The 27,565-nt window shown below is 46.0% G+C and overlaps 3 protein-coding genes across 3 annotated transcripts; all 3 read right to left on the reverse strand.

The window, feature by feature from the left end:
- Nucleotides 1-10,224: 10,224 nt before the first annotated feature.
- On the reverse strand, nt 10,225-12,978 carry LOC139355095 (uncharacterized). Its single transcript, XM_070999414.1, has one exon. The coding sequence runs from the start codon at nt 12,976-12,978 to the stop codon at nt 10,225-10,227; it is 2,754 nt and encodes a 917-aa protein (XP_070855515.1).
- Nucleotides 12,979-13,017: 39 nt separating this feature from the next.
- On the reverse strand, nt 13,018-15,907 carry LOC139355096 (uncharacterized). The gene is made up of 2 exons (XM_070999415.1): nt 14,530-15,907; nt 13,018-14,462 (listed from the first exon to the last, which is right to left on the reverse strand). The coding sequence occupies exons 1-2, from the start codon at nt 15,905-15,907 to the stop codon at nt 13,018-13,020; spliced, it is 2,823 nt and encodes a 940-aa protein (XP_070855516.1).
- Nucleotides 15,908-18,010: 2,103 nt separating this feature from the next.
- LOC118879778 (uncharacterized) lies at nt 18,011-21,732 on the reverse strand. The gene is made up of 2 exons (XM_070999416.1): nt 19,065-21,732; nt 18,011-18,924 (listed from the first exon to the last, which is right to left on the reverse strand). Exons 1-2 carry the CDS (start codon nt 21,730-21,732, stop codon nt 18,011-18,013), a joined length of 3,582 nt encoding a protein of 1,193 aa, XP_070855517.1.
- Nucleotides 21,733-27,565: the final 5,833 nt, after the last annotated feature.

Genomic DNA, 27,565 nt, shown 5'->3' on the forward strand with positions numbered 1-27,565 from the left:
TTCCACAAGCCCATAAAGGTATGCCATATCGAAATCCGATTTCGTTTGACCAAGTTATGGGCTTTTAAAGATGGAATGAAGGCCCATTTCAGTAAACCTTCAAAAAATTAAAATCAATGACATAAAAACGATCAAATTTTGTACTACCTTTAAGTTAAATATTTTAATGCAGATAACAACAAAATCATCCAACAAGCCCATAAAGGTATGCCATATCGAAATCCGAGTTCATTTGACCAAGTTATGGGCTTTTAAAGATGGAAAGAAGGCCCATTTCAGTAAACCTTCGCAAAATTAAAATCAATGACATAAAAACGGTCATTTTTTTTACTTCCTTTTAAGTTATATATTTTAATGCAGATAACAACATAATCATTCCACAAGCCCATAAAGGTATGCCATATCGAAATCCGATTTCGTTTGACCAAGTTATGGGCTTTTAAAGATGGAATGAAGGCCCATTTCAGTAAACCTTCAAAAAATTAAAATCAATGACATAAAAACGATCAAATTTTGTACTACCTTTAAGTTAAATATTTTAATGCAGATAACAACAAAATCATCCAACAAGCCCATAAAGGTATGCCATATCGAAATCCGAGTTCATTTGACCAAGTTATGGGCATTTAAAGATGGAAGGAAGGCCCATTTCAGTAAACCTTCGCAAAATTAAAATCAATGACATAAAAACGGTCATTTTATTTACTTCCTTTAAAGTTATATATTTTAATGCAGATAGCAACATAATCATTCCACAAGCCCATAAAGGTATGCCATATCGAAATCCGAGTTCATTTGACCAAGTTATGGGCTTTTAAAGATGGAAAGAAGGCCCATTTCAGTAAACCTTCGCAAAATTAAAATCAATGACATATAAACGGTCATATTTTGTACTACCTTTAAAGTTACATATTTTATTGCAGATAACAACAAAATCATCCAACAAGCCCATAAAGGTATGCCATATCGAAATCCGAGTTCATTTGACCAAGTTATGGGCTTTTAAAGATGGAAAGAAGGCCCATTTCAGTAAACCCATTTCAGTAAACCTTCGCAAAAGTAAAATCAATGACATAGAAACGTTCATATTTTTACTACCTTTAAATTTATATATTTTAATGCAGATAACAACATAATCATTCCACAAGATCATAAAGGTATGTATTGACCAAGTTATGGGCTTTTAAAGATGGAAAGAAGGCCCATTTCAAACTTCGCAAAATTAAAGTCAATGACATAAAAACGGTCATATGTTGTACTACCTTTAAAGTTATATATTTTAATGCAGATAACAACATAATCATTCCACAAGCCCGTAAAGGTATGCCATACCGAAATCCGAGATCATTTGACCAAGCTATGGGCTTTTAAAGATGGAAAGAAGGCCCATTTCAGTAAACGTGTAAGGATGCTTTCTCGGCCGGGATACAGATCTCAGTCGGATCCAGAGTCCTTTATAAGAAAATTTGTAAATCACCGAAACGCCGGACTAGAGGGTTCCACTCCACAGGGGGATCGGGTAACTTTGAGGGGAGTCTTCACCAGAGGTCCTTATTTACGTCGAAGAAAAGCAGATGACGTTGGTTATGCAGAGTCCGATTCCTGGGCTGCGACCTAACGGGCTGGCCGGAGTCTTGCACTTCGCGTCAGAGGCGAAAAATCCACCGGGCTGGACCTTCGGGCGAGGCTAAGCCGGGATATTACTTTGCGGGCACAAGTCTTGGGTTTCGCGTCGGAGGTGAAAAATCCACCGGGCTGGACCTTCGTGCGAGGCCAAGCCGGGAGATTACTTTGCGGGCGAAAGTCAGCACGATGGGCGGGGTCGCGCACGAGCCCCAGGATGGCGAAGGAACTAGGATTGTGGATAAGGCGGGAAGGGTGTCCACGCGCAAATCCCAAAACTACGGGGGAGGCAGGGAAACTAGGTTTGTGGATACGGCGGGAAGGGTGTCCACGCACGAATCCCAAAACTACGGGGGAGGCAGGAAAACTAGGCTTGCGGATAAGGCGGGAAGGGTGTCCACGCGCAAATCCCAAAAACTACGGAGGCGGTGGGAAAGCTAGGATTGCGGATACGGCGGGAAGGGCGTCCACGCACGAATCCCAAAACTACGGAGGAGACAGGGAGACAAGGCTTGTGGATACGGCGGGAAGGGTGTCCACGCACGAATCCCAAAACTACGGGGGAGGCAGGAAAACTAGGCTTGCGGATTAGGCGGGAAGGGTGTCCACGCGCGAATCCCAAAAACTACAGAGGTAGGAAAACTACTGGACCGGACGGGAAGGGGGTCCACATCCAGGTCCGAAGCAGCGGTGTGAGCGGGGTAAAGTTAGGTTAGCTTTGGTACCTAACTCCGAGAAGGAAACACACGATCGAGAGATGCAATTAGATATTCTTCACCGTTCAATTTGTCCTCACTCGGGTCCGCTACACCGTCTCGAGCACATGAGAATCTGATCGTACTAACCTTAGCTGACTTGCTTATATATATCTGTGTGCCTTGTAATCGTCCGCGTGGCCACTCCGCAGAACTTGATCGCCTCCGTTCGGCTATCTCGAGGAGCACGCGTGACTTTCGAAACCTCGCGAAGCCGTGTCCGAATCACACGTCTTTTCCGTTCCGCGATCCCGAGAGAAGAGACCCGCCACGATCGCCGCGTGACCCTCCCTCATTTTCCGGCCTTTTCCTTTGTTCGGGATTTCTAGTATTTTCCTACTTCTGGTATTTTAGCTCCTTCGCTTTTCTAGTATTCAACATGTCTTGATGAACTATCGGTTGGCGTTGCCGCCCAGGGTTCTGAACTTAGCTATGACTTATTTATTCTTAATTAAACTTAACATTTATTATAATTCACTGTATTTCTCTTAAAGCTATAATAACGAAAGTAGTACTTATTGTGGCGCACGCGCCTTCTAGGCGGGTTCGTCACAAACCTTTGCAAAATTAAAATCAATGACATAAAAACGGTCATATTTTTTACTACCTTTAAAGTTATATATTTTAATGCAGATAACAACAAAATCATCCAACAAGCCCATAAAGGTATGCCATATCGAAATCCGAGTTCATTTGACCAAGTTATGGGCTTTTAAAGATGGAAAGAAGGCCCATTTCAGTAAACCCTCGCAAAATTAAAATCAATGACATAAAAACGGTCATATTTTTTACTACCTTTAAAGTTATATATTTTAATGCAGATAACAACAAAATCATCCAACAAGCCCATAAAGGTATGCCATATCGAAATCCGAGTTCATTTGAGCAAGATATGGGCTTTTAAAGATGGAAAGAAGGCCCATTTCAGTAAACCTTCGCAAAATTAAAATCAATGACATAAAAACGGTCATTTTTTTTACTTCCTTTAAAGTTATATATTTTAATGCAGATAACAACATAATCATTCCACAAGCCCATAAAGGTATGCCATATCGAAATCCGAGTTCATTTGACCAAGTAATGGGCTTTTAAAGATGGAAAGAAGGCCCATTTAAGTAAGCCTTCTGAAAATTAAAATCAATGACATAAAAACGGTCTTATTTTTTACTACCTTTAAAGTTATATATTTTAATGCAGATAACAACAAAATCATCCAACAAGCCCATAAAGGTATGCCATATCGAAATCCGAGTTCATTTGACCAAGTTATGGGCTTTTAAAGATGGAAAGAAGGCCCATTTCAGTAAACCTTCGCAAAATTAAAATCAATGACATATAAACGGTCATATTTTGTACTACCTTTAAAGTTATATATTTTATTGCAGATAACAACAAAATCATCCAACAAGCCCATAAAGGTATGCCATATCGAAATCCGAGTTCATTTGACCAAGTTATGGGCTTTTAAAGATGGAAGGAAGGCCCATTTCAGTAAACCTTCGCAAAATTAAAATCAATGACATAAAAACGGTCATTTTTTTTACTTCCTTTAAAGTTATATATTTTAATGCAGATAGCAACATAATCATTCCACAAGCCCATAAAGGTATGCCATATCGAAATCCGAGTTCATTTGACCAAGTTATGGGCTTTTAAAGATGGAAAGAAGGCCCATTTCAGTAAACCTTCGCAAAATTAAAATCAATGACATATAAACGGTCATATTTTGTACTACCTTTAAAGTTATATATTTTATTGCAGATAACAACAAAATCATCCAACAAGCCCATAAAGGTAAGCCATATCGAAATCCGAGTTCATTTGACCAAGTTATGGGCTTTTAAAGATGGAAGGAAGGCCCATTTCAGTAAACCTTCGCAAAATTAAAATCAATGACATAAAAACGGTCATTTTTTTTACTTCCTTTAAAGTTATATATTTTAATGCAGATAGCAACATAATCATTCCACAAGCCCATAAAGGTATGCCATATCGAAATCCGAGTTCATTTGACCAAGTTATGGGCTTTTAAAGATGGAAAGAAGGCCCATTTCAGTAAACCTTCGCAAAATTAAAATCAATGACATATAAACGGTCATATTTTGTACTACCTTTAAAGTTATATATTTTATTGCAGATAACAACAAAATCATAAAACAAGCCCATAAAGGTAAGCCATATCGAAATCCGAGTTCATTTGACCAAGTTATGGGCTTTTAAAGATGGAAAGAAGGCCCATTTCAGTAAACCCATTTCAGTAAACCTTCGCAAAAGTAAAATCAATGACATAGAAACGTTCATATTTTTACTACCTTTAAATTTATATATTTTAATGCAGATAACAACATAATCATTCCACAAGATCATAAAGGTATGTATTGACCAAGTTATGGGCTTTTAAAGATGGAAAGAAGGCCCATTTCAAACTTCGCAAAATTAAAGTCAATGACATAAAAACGGTCATATGTTGTACTACCTTTAAAGTTATATATTTTAATGCAGATAACAACATAATCATTCCACAAGCCCGTAAAGGTATGCCATACCGAAATCCGAGATCATTTGACCAAGCTATGGGCTTTTAAAGATGGAAAGAAGGCCCATTTCAGTAAACGTGTAAGGATGCTTTCTCGGCCGGGATACAGATCTCAGTCGGATCCAGTGTCCTTTACAAGAAAATTTGTAAATCACCGAAACGCCGGACTAGAGGGTTCCACTCCACAGGGGGATCGGGTAACTTTGAGGGGAGTCTTCACCAGAGGTCCTTATTTACGTCGAAGAAAAGCAGATGACGTTGGTTATGCAGAGTCCGATTCCTGGGCTGCGACCTAACGGGCTGGCCGGAGTCTTGCACTTCGCGTCAGAGGCGAAAAATCCACCGGGCTGGACCTTCGGGCGAGGCTAAGCCGGGAGATTACTTTGCGGGCACAAGTCTTGGGTTTCGCGTCGGAGGTGAAAAATCCACCGGGCTGGACCTTCGGGCGAGGCCAAGCCGGGAGATTACTTTGCGGGCGTAAGTCAGCACGAGGGGCGGGGTCGCGCACGAGCCCCAGGATGGCGAAGGAACTAGGATTGTGGATAAGGCGGGAAGGGTGTCCACGCGCAAATCCCAAAACTACGGGGGAGGCAGGGAAACTAGGTTTGTGGATACGGCGGGAAGGGTGTCCACGCACGAATCCCAAAACTACGGGGGAGGCAGGAAAACTAGGCTTGCGGATAAGGCGGGAAGGGTGTCCACGCGCAAATCCCAAAAACTACGGAGGCGGTGGGAAAGCTAGGATTGCGGATACGGCGGGAAGGGCGTCCACGCACGAATCCCAAAACTACGGAGGAGACAGGGAGACAAGGCTTGTGGATACGGCGGGAAGGGTGTCCACGCACGAATCCCAAGACTACGGGGGAGGCAGGAAAACTAGGCTTGCGGATTAGGCGGGAAGGGTGTCCACGCGCGAATCCCAAAAACTACAGAGGTAGGAAAACTACTGGACCGGACGGGAAGGGGGTCCACATCCTGGTCCGAAGCAGCGGTGTGAGCGGGGTAAAGTTAGGTTAGCTTTGGTACCTAACTCCGAGAAGGAAACACACGATCGAGAGATGCAATTAGATATTCTTCACCGTTTATTCAATTTGTCCTCACTCGGGTCCGCTACACCGTCTCGAGCACATGAGAATCTGATCGTACTAACCTTAGCTGACTTGCTTATATATATCTGTGTGCCTTGTAATCGTCCGCGTGGCCACTCCGCAGAACTTGATCGCCTCCGTTCGGCTATCTCGAGGAGCACGCGTGACTTTCAAAAACTCGCGAAGCCGTGTCCGAATCACACGTCTTTTCCGTTCCGCGATCCCGAGAGAAGAGACCCGCCACGATCGCCGCGTGACCCTCCCTCATTTTCCGGCCTTTTCCTTTGTTCGGGATTTCTAGTATTTTCCTACTTCTGGTATTTTAGCTCCTTCGCTTTTCTAGTATTCAACATGTCTTGATGAACTATCGGTTGGCGTTGCCGCCCAGGGTTCTGAACTTAGCTATGACTTATTTATTCTTAATTAAACTTAACATTTATTATAATTCACTGTATTTCTCTTAAAGCTATAATAACGAAAGTAGTACTTATTGTGGCGCACGCGCCTTCTAGGCGGGTTCGTCACAAACCTTTGCAAAATTAAAATCAATGACATAAAAACGGTCATATTTTTTACTACCTTTAAAGTTATATATTTTAATGCAGATAACAACAAAATCATCCAACAAGCCCATAAAGGTATGCCATATCAAAATCCGAGTTCATTTGACCAAGTTATGGGCTTTTAAAGATGGAAAGAAGGCCCATTTCAGTAAACCCTCGCAAAATTAAAATCAATGACATAAAAACGGTCATATTTTTTACTACCTTTAAAGTTATATATTTTAATGCAGATAACAACAAAATCATCCAACAAGCCCATAAAGGTATGCCATATCGAAATCCGAGTTCATTTGAGCAAGATATGGGCTTTTAAAGATGGAAAGAAGGCCCATTTCAGTAAACCTTCGCAAAATTAAAATCAATGACATAAAAACGGTCATTTTTTTTACTTCCTTTAAAGTTATATATTTTAATGCAGATAACAACATAATCATTCCACAAGCCCATAAAGGTATGCCATATCGAAATCCGAGTTCATTTGACCAAGTTATGGGCTTTTAAAGATGGAAAGAAGGCCCATTTCAGTAAACCTTCGCAAAATTAAAATCAATGCCATAAAGGTATGCCATATCGAAATCCGAGTTCATTTGACCAAGTTATGGGCTTTTAAAGATGGAAAGAAGGCCCATTTCAGTAAACCTTCGCAAAATTAAAATCAATGACATAAAAACGGTCATTTTTTTTACTTCCTTTTAAGTTATATATTTTAATGCCGATAACAACATAATCATTCCACAAGCCCATAAAGGTATGCCATATCGAAATCCGAGTTCATTTGACCAAGTTATGGGCTTTTAAAGATGGAAAGAAGGCCCATTTCAGTAAGCCTTCTCAAAATTAAAATCAATGACATAAAAACGGTCATATTTTTTACTACCTTTAAAGTTATATATTTTTATGCAGATAACAACAAAATCATCCAACAAGCCCATAAAGGTATGCCATATCGAAATCCGAGTTCATTTGACCAAGTTATGGGCTTTTAAAGATGGAAAGAAGGCCCATTTCAGTAAACCTTCGCAAAATTAAAATCAATGACATAAAAACGGTCATTTTTTTTACTTCCTTTTAAGTTATATATTTTAATGCAGATAACAACATAATCATTCCACAAGCCCATAAAGGTATGCCATATCGAAATCCGAGTTCATTTGACCAAGTTATGGGCTTTTAAAGATGGAATGAAGGCCCATTTCAGTAAACCTTCAAAAAATTAAAATCAATGACATAAAAACGATCAAATTTTGTACTACCTTTAAGTTAAATATTTTAATGCAGATAACAACAAAATCATCCAACAAGCCCATAAAGGTATGCCATATCGAAATTCGAGTTCATTTGACCAAGTTATGGGCTTTTAAAGATGGAAGGAAGGCCCATTTCAGTAAACCTTCGCAAAATTAAAATCAATGACATAAAAACGGTCATTTTTTTTACTTTCTTTAAAGTTATATATTTTAATGCAGATAGCAACATAATCATTCCACAAGCCCATAAAGGTATGCCATATCGAAATCCGAGTTCATTTGACCAAGTTATGGGCTTTTAAAGATGGAAAGAAGGCCCATTTCAGTAAAACTTCGCAAAATTAAAGTCAATGACATAAAAACGGTCATATGTTGTACTACCTTTAAAGTTATATATTTTAATGCAGATAACAACATAATCATTCCACAAGCCCGTAAAGGTATGCCATACCGAAATCCGAGATCATTTGACCAAGCTATGGGCTTTTAAAGATGGAAAGAAGGCCCATTTCAGTAAACCTGTAAGGATGCTTTCTCGGCCGGGATACAGATCTCAGTCGGATCCAGAGTCCTTTACAAGAAAATTTGTAAATCACCGAAACGCCGGACTAGAGGGTTCCACTCCACAGGGGGATCGGGTAACTTTGAGGGGAGTCTTCACCAGAGGTCCATATTTACGTCGAAGAAAAGCAGATGACGTTGGTTATGCAGAGTCCGATTCCTGGGCTGCGACCTAACGGGCTGGCCGGAGTCTTGCACTTCGCGTCAGAGGCGAAAAATCCACCGGGCTGGACCTTCGGGCGAGGCCAAGCCGGGAGGTTACTTTGCGGGCGTAAGTCTTGGGTTTCGTGTCGGAGGCGAAAAATCCACCGGGCTGGACCTTCGGGCGAGGCCAAGCCGGGAGATTACTTTGCGGGCGTAAGTCAGCACGATGGGCGGGGTCGCGCACGAGCCCCAGGATGGCGAAGGAACTAGGATTGTGGATAAGGCGGGAAGGGTGTCCACGCGCAAATCCCAAAACTACGGGGGAGGCAGGGAAACTAGGTTTGTGGATACGGCGGGAAGGGTGTCCACGCACGAATCCCAAAACTACGGGGGAGGCAGGAAAACTAGGCTTGCGGATAAGGCGGGAAGGGTGTCCACGCGCAAATCCCAAAAACTACGGAGGCGGTGGGAAAGCTAGGATTGCGGATACGGCGGGAAGGGCGTCCACGCACGAATCCCAAAACTACGGAGGAGACAGGGAGACAAGGCTTGTGGATACGGCGGGAAGGGTGTCCACGCACGAATCCCAAAACTACGGGGGAGGCAGGAAAACTAGGCTTGCGGATTAGGCGGGAAGGGTGTCCACGCGCGAATCCCAAAAACTACAGAGGTAGGAAAACTACTGGACCGGACGGGAAGGGGGTCCACATCCAGGTCCGAAGCAGCGGTGTGAGCGGGGTAAAGTTAGGTTAGCTTTGGTACCTAACTCCGAGAAGGAAACACACGATCGAGAGATGCAATTAGATATTCTTCACCGTTTATTCAATTTGTCCTCACTCGGGTCCGCTACACCGTCTCGAGCACATGAGAATCTGATCGTACTAACCTTAGCTGACTTGCTTATATATATCTGTGTGCCTTGTAATCGTCCGCGTGGCCACTCCGCAGAACTTGATCGCCTCCGTTCGGCTATCTCGAGGAGCACGCGTGACTTTCAAAACCTCGCGAAGCCGTGTCCGAATCACACGTCTTTTCCGTTCCGCGATCCCGAGAGAAGAGACCCGCCACGATCGCCGCGTGACCCTCCCTCATTTTCCGGCCTTTTCCTTTGTTCGGGATTTCTAGTATTTTCCTACTTCTGGTATTTTAGCTCCTTCGCTTTTCTAGTATTCAACATGTCTTGATGAACTATCGGTTGGCGTTGCCGCCCAGGGTTCTGAACTTAGCTATGACTTATTTATTCTTAATTAAACTTAACATTTATTATAATTCACTGTATTTCTCTTAAAGCTATAATAACGAAAGTAGTACTTATTGTGGCGCACGCGCCTTCTAGGCGGGTTCGTCACAAACCTTTGTGTCTTGCATCATATGGAGTTGCCTTGTTAACGACTACCCCACACGCGTAGGTCCGAAGAGAGGGTGAACTTTAAGGGCGGCGTGCGCCTGGTGGCGCTCGTGGCAGTCGCTCGGGGCGATCGTTTTATTCTGTTAACAATTCAAATCAGCCTCATACATTTCAAACTAACTTAATCTTACCGCAGTGTGCCCTCCTACGATTCACAAGACAATGAAAAGCACAATTTATGGCGGCATCCATTAAACCGATATTAGTAGGCCCGCACTTCAAGGGCCAAGAAATCCATACGAGATCGGATAAATTAACAAATACTAGATTTCTCTTACAATACTTAGTCTACCTATCGATTACAATGTTCGACCGTCGACATCCCCGACCCCGTGAAGAACCGCTTCACTCAAATCCAAAACTGCAAGTTTTGAGACGGGCCGCAACATTGTCCGAGATAGGCCATTGTCGTTCACGCGCACAGTAGCGCGTCTGACGACTCCATCAGCTCCGCTGTAGACCTCCTCCACGATTCCCTTGCGCCACTCTCGTCTGGGCAAGGCAGGATCGCAGACGAAGACCATATCGCCCTGGCGGATGGGCTCCGTTCTCCGGCACCACTTCTCGCGGCGCACAAGCGTAGGCAGGTACTCCAGGACCCACCTCCTCCAGAAACGGTCTCGCAGCATGCGAGCAATCCTCCACTGCTTTCGCGTAGAACCCTCCTCGGGCAGCTCCGCATCCAATCCAGGCGTAGTCGGCAGGTTAGCTGCTCCCTTGAGCAGATCATTTGGCGTCAACGGCGCCTCTTGGTCCGCATCCACCGGCAAGTGGGTGAGCGGACGCGAGTTGACTACATTCTCCGCCTCGATCAGGAAACTCTCCAACACATGATCCCTCGGCGCAACTTCCTTCAGGGTATGGCGCAGCACTCGTTTGACGCACTGCACCATCCGCTCCCATACTCCGCCCTCAGACGGGTTCGATGGGCAATTGAAGTCCCATTCAATGCTTCTGCTGGACAACTCACTCTGTATCCTCTCCGTCTCGAACACGTCTCCAAATCGCTTGGCCTCCCTGTCAGCTCCCACGAAGTTCTTGCCGTTATCACTCCGCAGTCTATGTACTGGTCCTCTACGGCAGACGAAGTTCCTGATCGCTATTATGCAGGAATCCGTCGACAGGTCATGAGCCAACTCCAGATGAATCGCCCTTGTCGTCAAGCATGTGAACAAGGCGACCCAACGCTTCTCTCTGTGACGGGATACAGTCACCAGCAGTGGCCCAAAGTAGTCCAATCCGGTGTACTTGAATGGCCATCCTCCCGCTTCCAGTCGATCCTCTGGTAGGGGTCCCATTATCGGCGGCATCGGCCGCGTTCGCTGCAACTTGCACTCGTTGCACGACGAGATTACTTCCTTCAGCACTCGTCTCATCTTCGTGACCCAGAATCTCGTCCGAATCTGAGCAATCGTCGCATCCACGTTTTGATGCTTCATCTGGGCATGAAAGTGCCTCACAATCAAATCCGTAAGACTGTGCCTGTGTGACAGTATTACGGGCCTCCTCGCACTGTACGGCATGCACAGCGCGGCATCAACTCTGCCATAAACTCGCAGAACTCCTTGTTCATCCACGTAAGGCGCCAGACCTCGAATCTCACTCGAGCTGGCGACGTCCTTTCCACATTCCGCCGACCTCATCTCGTCGGGGAATGATTCCAACTGGGCGTGTCTGACTAACAGGTTCTCCGCGGCCTCACACTCCGTTGCAGTGAGTCCGTACTCCTCGATCTCGCTTCTCTGCTTGCGACACCAACGCGCAAACCTCAAGACCCAGGCTGTGGTCCTCTTCAGGCGACTGAAGCCCGAGAATCTCTGGAACGGAATGGAGAATTCATTTGCGGGCACCAATGCAAACTCACTGGGCGTCTCCTCTTCATCAGGCCCATCTGGAACACGATCGGTTCCCTCCTCAGGCGCCGGCCAGCCGTTCGCTGGCTGCCTCAAAAATGCGGGTCCGCTTAGCCAACGTGACTCCGGGCTAAGGTCCGCCTTATTCCGCGACCGCGTCGCATCATCCGCTGCGTTGTCAGCTGTAGGTACCCATCTCCACTGGGAAACCTTCGACGACTCCAAAATCTCCGCCACTCTGTTGCCAACAAACTGCTTGTACCGGCGGTGGGTGCTGCCGATCCATCTCAGCACCGTCTTTGAGTCCGTCCACAACACCGTCTCGCTGATGTCCACACTGTGCTCCTCCTGGACAGTGTTCATCAGTCTGGTTCCAAGAACCGCTGCCTGCAGCTCCAACCTTGGGATCGACATCGTTCTCATCGGCGCGCACTTCGTCTTTGCGCACACGAAGCTAACCATCACGTTGTCATCCTCGTACGTGACCCTCCAATAGGCCAACGCCGCGAATGCAGATTGACTTGCATCCACGAACACGTGCAACTCGACGGTCCGGACTGCTCCATGCCCGAAATAGTGACGAGGGCATCGGAACTGTCCCACAGCGTCCATCTCCCTGCGCCAGACCGCAAAGGCTCTGCCTATCTCCTCGGGTAGTGGTTCGTCCCACTGGATCTTCTGCCTCCAGATCTCTCTCAACAACAGCTTCGCTGTAATCATCAGGCAGCACAGGAATCCCAATGGGTCGAACGTTGACATCAGCAGGCTCAAATACTCCCTCTTTGTAGGGACTCGATCTCCACTTAGAACGCTACTTGGCACTCGGTGATACTCCACGTTGAATCTGAAGTCGTCCGTGGCTACCTGCCAGCGCATTCCAAGGATCTTCTGCTCAGCCTCACCCCATCCGACGCTCTTGACTTGTCCGGGTGGTCCCAACGCCGCTTCCACGATGGGTGAGCTGGATGAAAACTGGCATAACTCGAATCCAGCCTCCGCATGTATCTCCTTCACTCGGGTAGATACACTTATAGCTTCGCTCTCTGTAGCGAAACTGTCCACATAGTCATCGACGTAGTGGTAGTCGATGATGGCCTTGACTGCCCTCGGGTCCGAATCCCGAAACTTCACGGCATTCACCGTCTTTACGTAATGCGCAGCACTCGGCGAGCAGGCTGCTCCAAAGGTCATTACGTTCATCTCGTACACATCCGGGTCTCGATCGTCGTTGCCATCTCTCTAAAGGAATCGTTGGGAACATCGATCCTCGGGGATCAGCACTTGGTGGAACATCTCCTTGATGTCACCGCAGACTCCGACTGCTCCTTCCCTGAAGTGGAAGAGCACGGCTGGCAAGGGCTTGTAATGCTGAGGCCCCTTGTCCAGCGCCGAATTTAGCGAGGTTCCTCCAACCTTGGCTGCAGCATCGAACACAAGCCGGACCTTACCGGGCGTGTTCGGGTTTTCGACACCAAAATGTGGCAAATACCATAGCCGGTCGCTCGTCACCGCGACCTCATCCTGCTGCAGCTTCCTCGCATATCCTTTGGATACGTAATCCTTGATGATACGATCGTATTCCAGCGCCAACTGCCCGTTGCGCTTCAACTTCTTCTCCACATTGATCAGCCGTCTGTGCGCCATCTCATAGCTCCGTGGCAGCACAGCGTAGTCGTCCTTCCAGAGTAATCCCGTCTGGTAGCGACGCCCCACTTTCACCGTGGTATCTTCGAGGATCCTTTGTGCCCGCGCGTCATCGCTGCCTGCGACCTGTGGCGCGAGCTTCACACCAAAGCTTTCCATCTCGAAGTAGTCCTCCACCATCTTTTCCATCGTATCATCCATTGACACGGCTAGAAGGCAGGACCTCGGTGACGGCGTAGTCGATTGCCCACTTACTGGCCCAAACACAACCCATCCAAGCTCGGTTGCGGCCGCATACGGTCCCTCTCTGGCAAACCGCCTCGTCCTAAGTGGCAATCCCAAATGTCCATGGTCCAGTCCGATGAGCAACTTAGGCACCACGTTGATGTAGGGCTTCATCGGCAGACGCGCATCCTTATGCACGCCCTGGACATCTCGTCGACCTAACGTCTGCATTGGCAGACTCAGGCTCGAAACGGAGTACACGTTCCTCAAAGCGTGGCGAGTGGACTTCCCAGCTCCACTTATCTCTAGGCTCACCACGTTGCTGGGCTCTCTGCTGGCCCTTCCTCCAAACCATTGTATATTCAGCTGTCGATGCACGCCTCGCACTCCCAGATCCCTCCGTAGCTCGTCATCGATCATCGTGACGGAGGATCCTTCATCCAAGAGCGCGTATGTATCCACCTGGCGACCAGCTCCGTACAGCGTTACTGGCAGTATACGGAACAAAAGTCGGCCTCCCTCGGCGTCAACGCAGTTTAAGTTCCTCTGCACGGGCGCCTCCGCTGGATGCGGGGCCCTTATCTCCAGGCTGTTTCTGGGGACAGCCGACTGTAGGCTCCCCTCGTGGTCCCTGTAACCACCTCGTGGCGAAGACCTCCTGTCCGGGCCGCGTCTGGAAACTACTGCCTCCGTTGTGGCTCCTGAAGCCACCTCGCTGCGCCGGCCATCTTCGCTCCTCGTCCGCACCATGTAGCAGACGGTGATGCAATCTGCGGCATCCGTTGATCTGGCACTCGCCATGTACATCGCAGGTTCTGGTCGTATGTCCACTCCGTAAGCATGTGAAGCAGAGCCGATGCCTCCTCACCATGCTCCACCTACCCGGTGGCGAAGCTCCAATGAACTCCCTGCAGCTCGTCGCAGCATGTTGCCCTCCACAAATTGGACAACCTCCATGCCGATCATCCTGTTGATCGCATCCGTTCTGGTCGACGCTCGCATGTAGAACTCGACGCCTCGGCTCCTTTCCCTCGACGTCCAAAACCGTACACACGACGTTTGCGTACTCCTGCAGCCACACGCTGAAGTGCGCCACAGTGGGAAAGGGCTCGATCGATGCAGCGTGCCTGGCCCAGTCTACTCTCTTGCTCGTAGGAAGCTCTGCCACAAGCTCCTCCATTAGCGTTGGGTTCCGCAGGTGCTGCTCCGCCTTCGCTGACTGCAAGAAGGCCGTGAGGTTACTCACTCGGGTTGCGAAGGGAACGATCCTCGCCAGGTGCTGCTCCGAAATCGGCGGCACCTCTCGCACGCTGTTCAGCTGGCTGCGTATAAGCTGCTCCGGTCGGCCGAACCTAAAGCGCAGCTGCTCCATCACGGCGCTGACGTTCCCAGGGTGAATCAGCAGCGACTTCACTGTCTCTCGTGCTTCATCCTTCAGCGCCTTCAACAACCTCTGGTTGTTCTCCAAGTCTGTGCAGTTGTATGCTTGGGTCGTCTCCACAAACGCACAGTTAAAGATCGGCCACTCCTCGGGCTGCCCTCCAAATACAGGCAGGTCCGGAAGCTTCCTTGGCCCGTACACTCTTTGGGATTCATTCGGCGTTATCGGGGCGTAGGACCCAACAAATGGCAATGCTGTTGCCACGTTGTGGGTGCTCCCGCCCGGTAGCACGAATCCATGCGCTGTCTGCGCAACACTTGTAGCACACAGTGGCTCCACAAAATGATTGCTAGTCGTTAGCAATGGCGGTCCACTCCAAGATGTCGGCAGCGTGCAGGCCGCACTGCTCGCACCGACACCGCTATGTGGGACCGGCCCGACCCCGTTAGTTGAGGCCTCACCGTTAGATGTGGCTAATGGCGGTCCGCTCCAAGATGGCGGCCGCCCCGACGCTCCACTGATGGCGCCATCTGCGCTTGGGCCAACTGCGATTGGCGCGCAATTGGCGGTGCTCACACTGTTCAGGGCTTTAACCTGCTTTAGCTCCTCCTCCAACGCCGCAATCCTTTTCAAAAGGTCCGACGTGAGGGACTGGTTCGTCTCCCGCTCTGATCCCGCAGCTGTGACAGCAGTACTCCTCGGTTGGGACGCTACTGTAGTCACCGTAGTGGCTGGGCTAGAAATGGCCGCCGCCGAGGTTATGTTCACTCGCGGCCGGTTTTCTGCTCCACTACTCACTGGCTGCTGATCCGCTCGCGATGCTGTAGGGGTGGCTTCCCCTCCTCTCAGCCGCGAGCTCCTCTTCGGGGAATGCTGCATCCTAACAGGTCCAAATACGGCGCTGCCTCAGCGCTCTCCAAAATGGCGGCACCTGTGCCTTCTGGCCGCTGGCTGCGGCAGGCGATGCTTGACGCTCCTTGCGTCTTCTGGCCCGCTGTCTGCGGCCCGCTGCTTGGCGCTCCTTGCGCCTCCTGACCGCTGTCTGCGGTCTCCTTAACTGACGCGGCCTGCGTCTCCCTGTCGCTGACTGCGACTCCGTCCGTACCCAGTGTTCGGCGCTGTCTGCGCCCGTCTATGTCGCTGCCTGCGACTCCTCTACTGGTACGGGAATTGCTCCTGGCAACTCTCTAGCTGGTCGTCAAGCCGTCCTCCAGCGCAAGTTGCCCTTACAGTCCCCCTAGGACTGCGAATAAAAGGAGTTGTCTTGCATCATATGGAGTTGCCTTGTTAACGACTACCCCACACGCGTAGGTCCGAAGAGAGGGTGAACTTTAAGGGCGGCGTGCGCCTGTAGGCGCTCGTGGCAGTCGCTCGGGGCGATCGTTTTATTCTGTTAACAATTCAAATCAGCCTCATACATTGCAAACTAACTTAATCTTACCGCAGTGTGCCCTCCTACGATTCACAAGACAATGAAAAGCACAATTTATGGCGGCATCCATTAAACCGATATTAGTAGGCCCGCACTTCAAGGGCCAAGAAATCCATACGAGATCGGATAAATTAACAAATACTAGATTTCTCTTACAATACTTAGTCTACCTATCGATTACAATGTTCGACCGTCGACACTTTGGAAAATTAAAATCAATGACATAAAAACGGTCATATTTTTTACTACCTTTAAAGTTATATATTTTAATGCAGATAACAACAAAATCATCCAACAAGCCCATAAAGGTATGCCATATCGAAATCCGAGTTCATTTGACCAAGTTATGGGCTTTTAAAGATGGAAAGAATGCCCATTTCAGTAAACCCTCGCAAAATTAAAATCAATGACATAAAAACGGTCATATTTTTTACTACCTTTAAAGTTATATATTTTAATGCAGATAACAACAAAATCATCCAACAAGCCCATAAAGGTATGCCATATCGAAATCCGAGTTCATTTGACCAAGTTATGGGCTTTTAAAGATGGAAAGAATGCCCATTTCAGTAAACCCTCGCAAAATTAAAATCAATGACATTAAAACGGTCACATTTTTAACTACCTTTAAAGTTATATATTTTAAAACAGATTACTACATTATCATCCAACAAGCCCATAAAGGTATGCCATATCGAAATCCGAGTTCATTTGACCAAGTTATGGGCTTTTAAAGATGAAAAGAAGGCCCATTTCAGTAAGCCCTCGCAAAATTAAAATCAATGACATAAAAACGGTCATATTTTTACTACCTTTAAAGTTATATATTTTATTGCAGATAACAACAAAATCACCCAACAAGCCCATTAATGTATGCCACATCAAAATCCGCTTTCATTTGACCAAGTTATCGGCTTCTAAAGGTGGAAAGAAGGCCCATTTCAGTAAACCATTGCAAAATTAAAGTCAATGACAAAAAAAGCGGTCATATTTTTTACTACCTTTAAAGTTATATATTTTTATGCAGATAACAACATAATCATTGCACAAGCCCATAAAGGTATACCATATCGAAATCCGAGTTCATTTGACCAAGTTATGGGCTTTTAAAGATGGAAAGAAAGCCCATTTCAGTAAACCTTCGCAAAATTAAAATCAATGCCATAAAGGTATGCCATATCGAAATCCGAGTTCATTTGACCAAGTTATGGGCTTTTAAAGATGGAAAGAAGGCCCATTTCAGTAAACCTTCGCAAAATTAAAATCAATGACATAAAAACGGTCATATTTTTTACTACCTTTAAAGTTATATATTTTAATGCAGATAACAACAAAATCATCCAAAGACTTGGATGTGTGGACTGTATGCAATTTTATTCTTGACGGTTTCGAAGCCTATTTGATACTGATCTGAATTTCACAAAAAGACGCCGACGTAGCAGCGTTGCCAGAATCGAAAAAGTAGATATATATATGTATGTTACATGTTACATAGGATAGAGATGGCACTATGCGCCTAAATATGAGAGTTTATTAAAGACAACAACCGTTCATGAACATCCCGGCCCGCCCTGAAACACAGTTTCTGAATTGGGCAAGACGGCAATCTTCGTGATTGGCCTGGTCATCTCTCCTGTTGAGGTCTTCAATTTGACTGCTCGAACGAGGTTGTCCTTGCCTGGATAGGTTTCCATAACCCGTGCGATGTGCCAAGATGCTGGTGGTGTATTGGACTCCTTAACGAGAACTACATCATCGATCGAGAGGTTGGGTGTTGAACTGGTCCATTTCGGACGTTGTTGCAGAGTAGTCAGATACTCCTGGTGCCATTTCTTCCAGAATCCTTGAAGCATAGCCTGGACGCTTTGCCAATATCCTAATCGGCGCACAGGGATGTGGCTTAAGTCAGGATCTGGCACGGTGGTTAACGGTCGCCCAATTAAGAAGTGGGCGGGTGATAAGTAGTTGTCTTCGGTATCAGATGTGTAGCATAAGGGGCGTGAATTTATCACTGCGCTGATTTGAGCAAGCAAGGTGCGCATCTGTTCGAAGGTGAGCGTTGAGTTGCCGGTGACTCGGCGCAGATGCAGTTTGACACAGCGAACTGCCGACTCCCATTTCCCTCCCCAATGAGGAGCTCTAGGGGGAATGATTACCCACTGAATTCCGTCATCCGCCAAAGTGGATGTGACGATGTCCTTGTGTCGCTGTGATGAAAGCAATTCTTGCATTTCGTTGAGGGATCGCTTAGCTCCAATAAAGTTGGTTCCGTTGTCGCTGTAGATCTTGCTGCACTTGCCACGTAGGGATATGAAGCGCCGCAAGGCAGCCAAGAAGGTTTCTGTAGTCAAGTCTGTGACAAGTTCCAGGTGTATGGCCGAGGTGACCATGCAGACGAACAGGCAAATGTAGCCCTTGCTGATACGGGGCTTCCGAACTTTGGCATCCTTTAGAAGGATTGGACCTGCATAGTCGCAACCAGCATTGACGAATGGAAGGGCTTGAGTGACACGCACGGTAAATCAGCCATTTGTTGTTGAGCGGTGTGGTGGCGTTGACGAAAGCAGGATAAACAGTCGTGTGTTATTCTGCGAATGAGATTACGTGCTCCAAGTATCCAGAATCTCTGACGAACGATTACAAACAGGGAAGAAACGCCAGGGTGAAGATTTACTCGGTGCTCGTGTTCCAGAATCAGCTTCGAGATTCGGTGCGTTTTTGGTAGCAAAACTGGGTGTTTTGCCCCTCGTGTCAACTGCGATTGGTGCAGTCTTCCGCCTACCCTCAGCAAATCGTTTTCGTCTATCATTGGTGCAAGTTTGACCAGCTGCGATCGGTTCCTTAGGGGTTTCTTGGCAAGGAGCAATTGGTAGTCCTCGTGGAAACAGCGTTGCGCGTGTTTTATACAAATGATCCTTGCTGCCTTAATCTCTTCAAATGTAAGAGCTTTTGAGGCCCTATCGCAGGACGGGTTTTGTGCGCGTTGAATGAATCGCTTCACATAGGCGACAATGTAAACCAGCTTGAGCCAAGAAGATACTCGTGCGATCAGCTCATCGAGTGGATGAACCTGAGTTGCAGCTGCCACTGTAGCCAAACAGTTGGACTTGACTTCTCCTTGAATGCGTTTGTTTGAAAGAGATAAACCAAAACGTGAATCGCTCAACTTTACCAGGTATTGATCCTTGTCCCGAAGCCACAAAGGTCCATTCCACCACAAATGGAAGTCGATGAGGTCAGCAGCCGTCAGACCCCTGGAAGCGCAGTCAGCTGGGTTTGATTTGGAGTCTACGTGCCGCCAGGCCTTCCTAGGAAGAGTTTTAAGGATTTCCGACGTTCTGTTTCCAACAAAAGTCTTTAGTTGGGCTGGTGCATAAGATAACCAGGAGAGCACTATTGAGGAGTCGGACCAGGCAAAAACAGTTATGTTCTTGTGGCGTAATCCAGAAGAGATCGAACGAATGAGTTGGCTTAGAAGAAGTGCTGCGCAAAGCTCCAGGCGTGGCAAAGATTGTTGTTTCAGTGGCGCCACCCTTGTCTTCGCAGCCACAAGGGACACCGAGATGAATCCGTCGTCATTGGTAACTCTGCTGTACACCACAGCAGCATACGCCCTAGTTGAGGCATCCGAAAATCCGTGAAGTTCGATATTGTCTGCGTCGTTGGCAACGAAGCGTGGTAGTTGGAATTTTTGTAGAGTGTCTAGATCTGCTCTCCACTTCAGCCAGTTGTCCGCTAGTTTAGTTGGGAGCGGGTCATCCCAATCTAAGTTTAAGAGCCAGAGTTTTTGGAAAATAATCTTAAATTGGATTACAATGGGTGCCAAGAGTCCGAGAGGATCAAATATCCTGGAGACGTCGGACAAGACTTGTCTCTTTGTGCAGTCAGGATTTGCTGCTAGACCAATGTTGTACGTTAGAATGTCTTTTCCAGGATCCCAGTATAGTCCGAGAACTTTAACTGGCGACGATTGTGCGTTGGTATCATCCGATTGTATGAATAAGGTATTAGATACCCATTTCCCGAGTTCAAGATTTGCGCGCGACATCAGCTGAATCAACTTTTCTCGGTTTCGACGTAGTTCATCCTCATTGTTTGATGCAGTAAGAACATCATCGACATAAAAATCCTCCAGTAGGATTTTTGAAGCATTCGGGTATTCGTCTTGATGATCCAGGGCGAGTTGTTCCAGCACTCGTACCGCCAGGAATGGTGCACATGACGTTCCGTAGGTTACAGTGCACAATTGGAAATGCTTGATCGGATCGGATGGATCCTCTCTCCAAACGATCTTCTGGTAGTTTCTGTGCTTTTCGTTTACCCATATTTGGCGGAACATTTTAACGATGTCCGCTGAGAATGCGAACTTGTACATTCGAAAGCGTAGGCACACAGCAAATAGATCGCGCTGGATACTGGGCCCTGTGAAAAGAGTGTCATTTAAGGCCTTACCATTGGCGTCGCGAAAGGATCCATCAAAGACCACTCGCAGTTTTCGGCCTAGCACTGGGTGGTGGGGAAGAAAGAAGTGATTCCCAGTAGCGATTTCCTCTGGCGGCACCTCACGCATGTGTCCCAGATTGATATACTCCCGCATAAAGTATACGTACTGTGTCCGCAGCTGCTCGTTTTGTTGTAGTCGTCGCTCCACCGATTTGAAACGTTTAAGAGCTCCATGTAGAGTTTCTCCGAATTCAGGACTTTCCGTGTTGAATGGAAGTTCAACGATATACTTCCCGTTTTCATCGCGACTGTGGGTGGCGAGAAAGTGCTTCTCGACCTGGTCGTCTTCCGGTTCCAATTTTGTGTTGCTTTGAACGTTCTCCAGTTCCCAAAACCTCTGAAGCGTGTTGTCGATATCCATTGTTGTGGTTAGTGCAATAGCGTTGCTTGCGTTCGATATGATGAGTGAAGTGATAACCCATCCGAATACCGACGAAATAGCGATAAGATTACCCTTGTTGTCGTACATCTTTCGTCCTGTGAACACTGACCATACGTGTTCGCTTCCCAATAGTGTATCCGCCAGCTGCAGATCCTTAAATACCTCGAGAGTCGATGCGTCGATATTTTGGCGCTCCAGAGATGAGGTGATTCTGCCTAGCACGTGGGCATAGACAACCAAACGATCATCGGATATGCGAGACTTGATTTGCAGCGTGCTGCATCCCCTTGTAGTGTCTGCTTTTACGGAAGAGATTCCCGTAACCAAAATGCGTGATGCCGACCGTGTCAATCCGAGAGCTTGGATGCAACGCTCAGAAGACGGCATGCCCAATAGAAGACGGCATGTTACGTGGTCACCTTTTGCGTTTTTAACATACACCATAGCAGTTGGTAATATGCTTCGTTTAAATTCCGTTTGGTGTGTAGATTTTGCAGTGCCTTGTGCACATACAACCTTTTGGGTGCCCGCTCCTTGGGCCACATGACTGAGTGTCACTGATTTTGTGTTAGACGCGCTTAAGTTTTGCTCGTCCCCCTCCGCTATCTGGGCAAGATTCCCAGAAGCCTGTGGATTCGGTTGGACATGAAGAAGGGAGTGATGATTTCCTTTGCATTGCCTGCACCTGTAAGTTGACCTGAACCTGTTGACCCCATGACCATGTAGCGTGTAACATTCGAATGAAGTGTTTTGAATCGAAGGATCTGTACTTGCGGGGCACGCTTTAGGGTCCGGCACTAACTCGTCGGCTTTGGGGGTGTTGTTCTTGCTTTATACTGACCCTGAGACCATCTACACATTATTATTAACAGACCAAGAATTGAGCGTGCTTGCGACAAAATTATAAGTTAGTTAACTAAACCGGAAGAAATATAAATAAATTCGGAAAGAATTAGAATTTAAAGACTCAAGAAAAGAAAAGAAAGGAAAGAAAGGGAGAAAACTTAACGCAGCGAAGACACGGATGTTATTGTGCTCGCATGTTGCCCACCCTACCTATGATCACCCGCCGCAAGAGCATGACTCTGGTGACCCCTTTTGTACCCTACGACCGAGAAAACATCAGCGGAGTTCAGTAAATTTTGGAATTTAAGCTTCCATTTTTATAATAAATTCAAGGAAAGAAAACATAATTAACAGTAGTTCAGTAATAGTAATTCATGATAAAGTAATAGGTATAAAAAAAGTAATAATGTTTAAACAATGGTATATAACCTTAATTAAGAGAACATATATATATGGTTTTTGTAAGATATGGCGGTTGTTTCAAAGTTTGGAATTTCAATTCGTTTCAGGGTGAAATATTAATTTAATTTGTTTGGTTTAATTTAATTAGGATTAATAAAATATTTTTTTGATAAAATTTAAAATTAATATTCAAGTTAATTCTCTTTAAGTACTTAATATTTGTTGGATAATATTTTCGTTAATTTAATGGTTCATTAGATTCGGGATTAGTTTATTATTATTTTTGGACGTTCAAATAAAAGTTTGGTATAGTTTTCAAAAGATAAATGTGGATATAGAAAATAAACATTTAGTTTTCAAACTCACGGCAACTTTTCCATCGGCGAAAGATCGATCTCCCGACGCAGGTGTGCTGGAAAAAGATTATAGCGTTTTGCACCAAAGGGTTAAAGTGAACTAAGAATATATTTTTTGAAAACAATTTAAAAGAAACTTTCTTGCCATTATGTCCCGATTCTTTAGAGGCACAAAATTGTTATTTAAGTTTAGGTAGTATCTACAATAAACTAATTAAGATTCGCTCCATTATATTTTAAAATTTCCCTAGATATTTTTCCCCCTTGGGGTTCACTGTGATTGCAGGTTAAATATGCTCGCAATTGGGGCAAAAGATTGGGTTGATCGCCAGAGATAATACAAAGAAATAGCAGAGGGTTAAACCCCGTTAAAATTTGCGCCTATGTGCATTGGGGTAAGGCTGCTGCTGATGTGTATGTGCGGCCTAGAGATTTCCCGCGGTGTCGCTGCGTAAGTGTGCGCCAAAAGCTTACACGTCCATGTGCATAAGTAGCGGCTCGTAAATGCGCGCATGTGCAAAAGGGTTAGCTGCGCATGCTTGTTTGTTGGTGCAGGGTTAGGTACACATGACGTTTATGGGGGTGCTCCACGGTGCAGGCGCCGGATTTCGGTGGTACCAGGTTATGTACGCTTGTAGCTAGGGGGTGCTCCTCGGTACGTGCACGTGGGTTTCCGTTGGTGATACCTGGTTTACATGCTCCTCGTCTCGACGACCTTACATACTGCTAACTGGGCACAACCTGACGATTGGGGAACGGTTACAGCAAATACCAAAAAAAAATACACTGTTCTCGAGAATATCTACCTTACGATTGTGCCCCGAAAACGTCTTGGGGGTTTTGGGATTTTTTCCCGGGCCGTTGCCGGTAGAAATCTTGCCAATCCAACCACAAAAATACTATAACTTGCTGCTGGCCGGAACACTTTCGTAGCCGGGACGACTCTAAGTTTTTCCTCTTCAGCTGCCTGAGACACGGGCGGGGGTTAGACACAGAAAGAAAACCAATTCGCCGGGAAACTTACTCGATCTAAGCTTTGGCGGGTGTCTTTATTTAAATTTTCCACTATCGAATCGCAATACTTGCAAGATGCACGCGTACCCGAGTTAAAGATTCGAACTTATTTGGGACTGGGAATTTAATTTTTTTTAGTGCATGTGCACTCCGCGACTGCTCGATTGAAAAGAAATAGAACGGAACCGGGTAATGTTGGTCTAGGCTGCCAGCGGAAATTCATCGCAGGCGGTAATCACGCCATGTTGGTAATTAAGCTTTCCAGAGCTCCCCTGGTGCAGCTGATCATGCCAGCCGTGGACAGTTGGTATTCCCAAAAAAAATACTAAGTAAGCTGGGCTTACTAACATCTGTGGTTTGAAACCAAGCATAATAGCGCTACCCTAGTACAGCTGATTACTATCGGTCAGTTGTCATCTCAAAAAAAATACTAAACCGGGCTTACTAATATTTGTGGTTTGAAACTAAGCTAAGCTCAAAAAAAACCTAAACAAAAAATATTTTTCTTGGCCGAACTAAAAGGAAAAATTTCGTTGCTTCAGTCGCCGCTACAAAGCCCCCCCGAAAAATCAGGCTAGTGTATGATGCCCTAGACTGATAACGACTGAAGGCACGTTACTGGCGGATATCTTTCGAATGATATGTGCCTAATAAACGTTCTTGTAAGTCTTCTAGTTCGTAATTAGCATTTCCCAGCTTCTTCCGAACCCTCGCTTTCACAAAAGAAGGACCGAACTTGGCATTATAGCCTGTCTGAAAACAGCTTTGTTTAAAATTTCGGCGAAATACTTCTTGCCCTTCGGCAAAGGACACGATTCGAGATCGAAGATTATACCGCTTTTCATTCTCAACGTGCTTTTCCTGCATTCGCCGACACGCTTTATCACGAACGATGTCAAAAGAATCTTCCCGATTAAATTTTAAGGATCGATCATCTAATAAATTTAATTTCCTTAACAACGAATAAGTTGAACCGGAGGTAATCATGTGCTGGCCGAAAACCATGTAGTATGGAGAGGTACCTATACTAGCATGAACCGATGATCTCAAAGCACAACATATCCTACCGAGATACTCGTCCCAGTCCTTCTGATCAGGACGCAAATAAGCCCTAATTGCAGAGATTACAGAACGATTTACGCGCTCAGACGCGTTAGCCTGGGGTGAATGCACTGCAGTCAGTGTGTGCGTAACCCCGTACTGTTGCATAAGCTTCTGAAAAGCATGAGAGCGAAATTGCGAGCCGTTGTCGGACAACACCGTTTCTGGAGCTCCATACGCCATAAACAACTCCCCTTCGAGTTATTTTATAACGACACTAGTATCAATCTTGCGAACTGCTTTTAGAAACACATACTTGGAAAAATGATCTAAAACGATAAAAATACCAATGTTCCCACTTCTTGACCTAGGATAAGGTCCAAGGAAGTCAATAAAAAGACGTTGGAAAAATCGCTGACTTTCAGGGGCTTTTCCTAAGGGAGGACGTAGTACGAAATTTGGAGCTTTTGTGGTTTTACACACTTCACAGGCATTTATATAAGTCTTTATATCCGACACAAGGCCAGGCCAGAAATAGTATCGCCTAACTCTCTCAATCGTTTTGTGCATGCCACAATGTGACGACAAAGGGCTATCATGCGCTCGCGAAAGGATTTCGGGCACTAATTCTCTGGGTATCCACAGTTTCCACGCATACTCATCGTGAACTTGCTCTCCTGTCAAGTGTTCGGCTTTGCGATAAACGTAACCGCTGTCGGTCTTAAGATCGGGAAAACTAGCTTGGTTTGCCGCTACTTTCTCTACAAGATCAACATACCCAGCGGACTTAAAATGTTCCGAACTAAGATCAACGAGCAACCCTTCACGCAAGTCTAAGGCGGCTACTGTATCCTCGTTAACGCGAGACAGTGAATCGGGAACTATGTTAAGGGATCCCTTACGATGCTCAATATCGAAACTATACCTCTGCAACGCTAATGCCCATCGAGCTAAGCGAGAATTTAGGTCATGATTAGACATTAACCACTTCAAAGATGCGTGGTCGGTTATGATTTTAAATTTATGTCCTTCCACATAGGCCCTAAAATTTTTAAGAGCTACAATCGCTGCTAGGCATTCTTGTTCAGTGACCGTATAGTTACGCTGAGCCTTGTTCAATTTCTTCGAAATGAACGCAATCGGACGCTCGTCTCCTTCCTCAGAGACTTGTACTAAAACTGCACCTACACCGGTTTTACTTGCATCGCAATGTATCGCAAAGGGTTTAGAAAAATCGGGGCTACATAAAACCGGAGCCTCACTAAGACACCGTTTTAACTGTTCAAAAGCTTTAATTGCCTCATCAGTCAAACTAAACCTCCTTTTCGTGGTCATCAAATCAGTCAGAGGAGCGGATAGCGATGCAAAATTTGGAACAAACTTGCGGTATCACCCACACAAACCCATAAAACTTCTCAAGCTGCGCAAAGTCCTGGGTAGCGGAAAATTCATGATGGCAGTCACCTTTTCAGGATCGGTGCGTATTCCACCGTCACCTATTATATGGCCTAAATAGCGCACACGCAGCATGCAGAAGTGACTTTTGCCAATATTGATTGTCAAACCGGCACGCCTTATGTGAAGAGCTACCTCTCTAAGTACATCTAGATGCCTTTCAAAGCTTGCAGAAATTACCAATAAGTCGTCTAAGTAAATGAACACCTCGTTCCTGAGATGAGCCGGGACGACCTTGTCCATCAACCGCGACATTGTGCTCGTGGCATTGCACAGCCCGAACGGCATGACTTTAAATTGGTAGAGGGGTCTACCAGGTACTGTGAAGGCCGTCTTGTCTCGAGATGCAACATCTAAAGGCACCTGCCAATAAGCATCCTTAAGATCGAGACTAGATATGTACTCTGCCTTTGGCAAACGGCTTAAAATGCCACTAATTTGGGGAAGTGGGTATGCATCCTTTTCGGTGAAACTGTTTACCTTACGACAATCCAGACAAATTCTAACTTTTCCAGGTTTTGTTACCATTACGATTGGAGAAGACCAAGCACTTTCTGACTCCTCTATGACCCCCAATTGTATCATTCTATCGATCTCGGCGTACATAGCCTTTTATACTGCGGGAGAAACAGGGAAATGACGTTGTTTTATTGCTTTAGCCATACCCACATCGATCGAATGCTCAATTAAATTGGTCGTGCCGAGACCTTCTTGAGTAAACGAGGGAAAACAACTGATTACGTTTATTAGTTTGGCTCTCTCAGCCTCGGACAAATCATGTTGATCGGTTTTGACCTTTCCGTTACTTTCCGTTACAGATTCTAGCTCGGAAATATTTAAACATTTTGGAAGCAGATCGAACAACCTCCAGAAATCTATTCCCAAATACAAATCTTGCTTCAGTGAGGGTATTATGTAAATCGTCAATGGATTTTTGACGTTATTATATTCAACATCCAATTTTAATCGTCCTACTATCGGTTGAGATCTTCCATCTGCAGTAGCTGCATTAGCTGATATCGTTTTGTAATCGTACTTGTCTAATACTTCGCAAGCTAACTGTCCTCCAACACAACTAATCGCTGCGCCAGAATCTAATAATCCAT

The sequence above is a fragment of the Drosophila suzukii genome, unplaced genomic scaffold (genome assembly GCF_043229965.1).
Source record: "Drosophila suzukii unplaced genomic scaffold, CBGP_Dsuzu_IsoJpt1.0 scf_8, whole genome shotgun sequence".
Taxonomy (NCBI): Eukaryota; Metazoa; Arthropoda; class Insecta; order Diptera; family Drosophilidae; genus Drosophila; species Drosophila suzukii.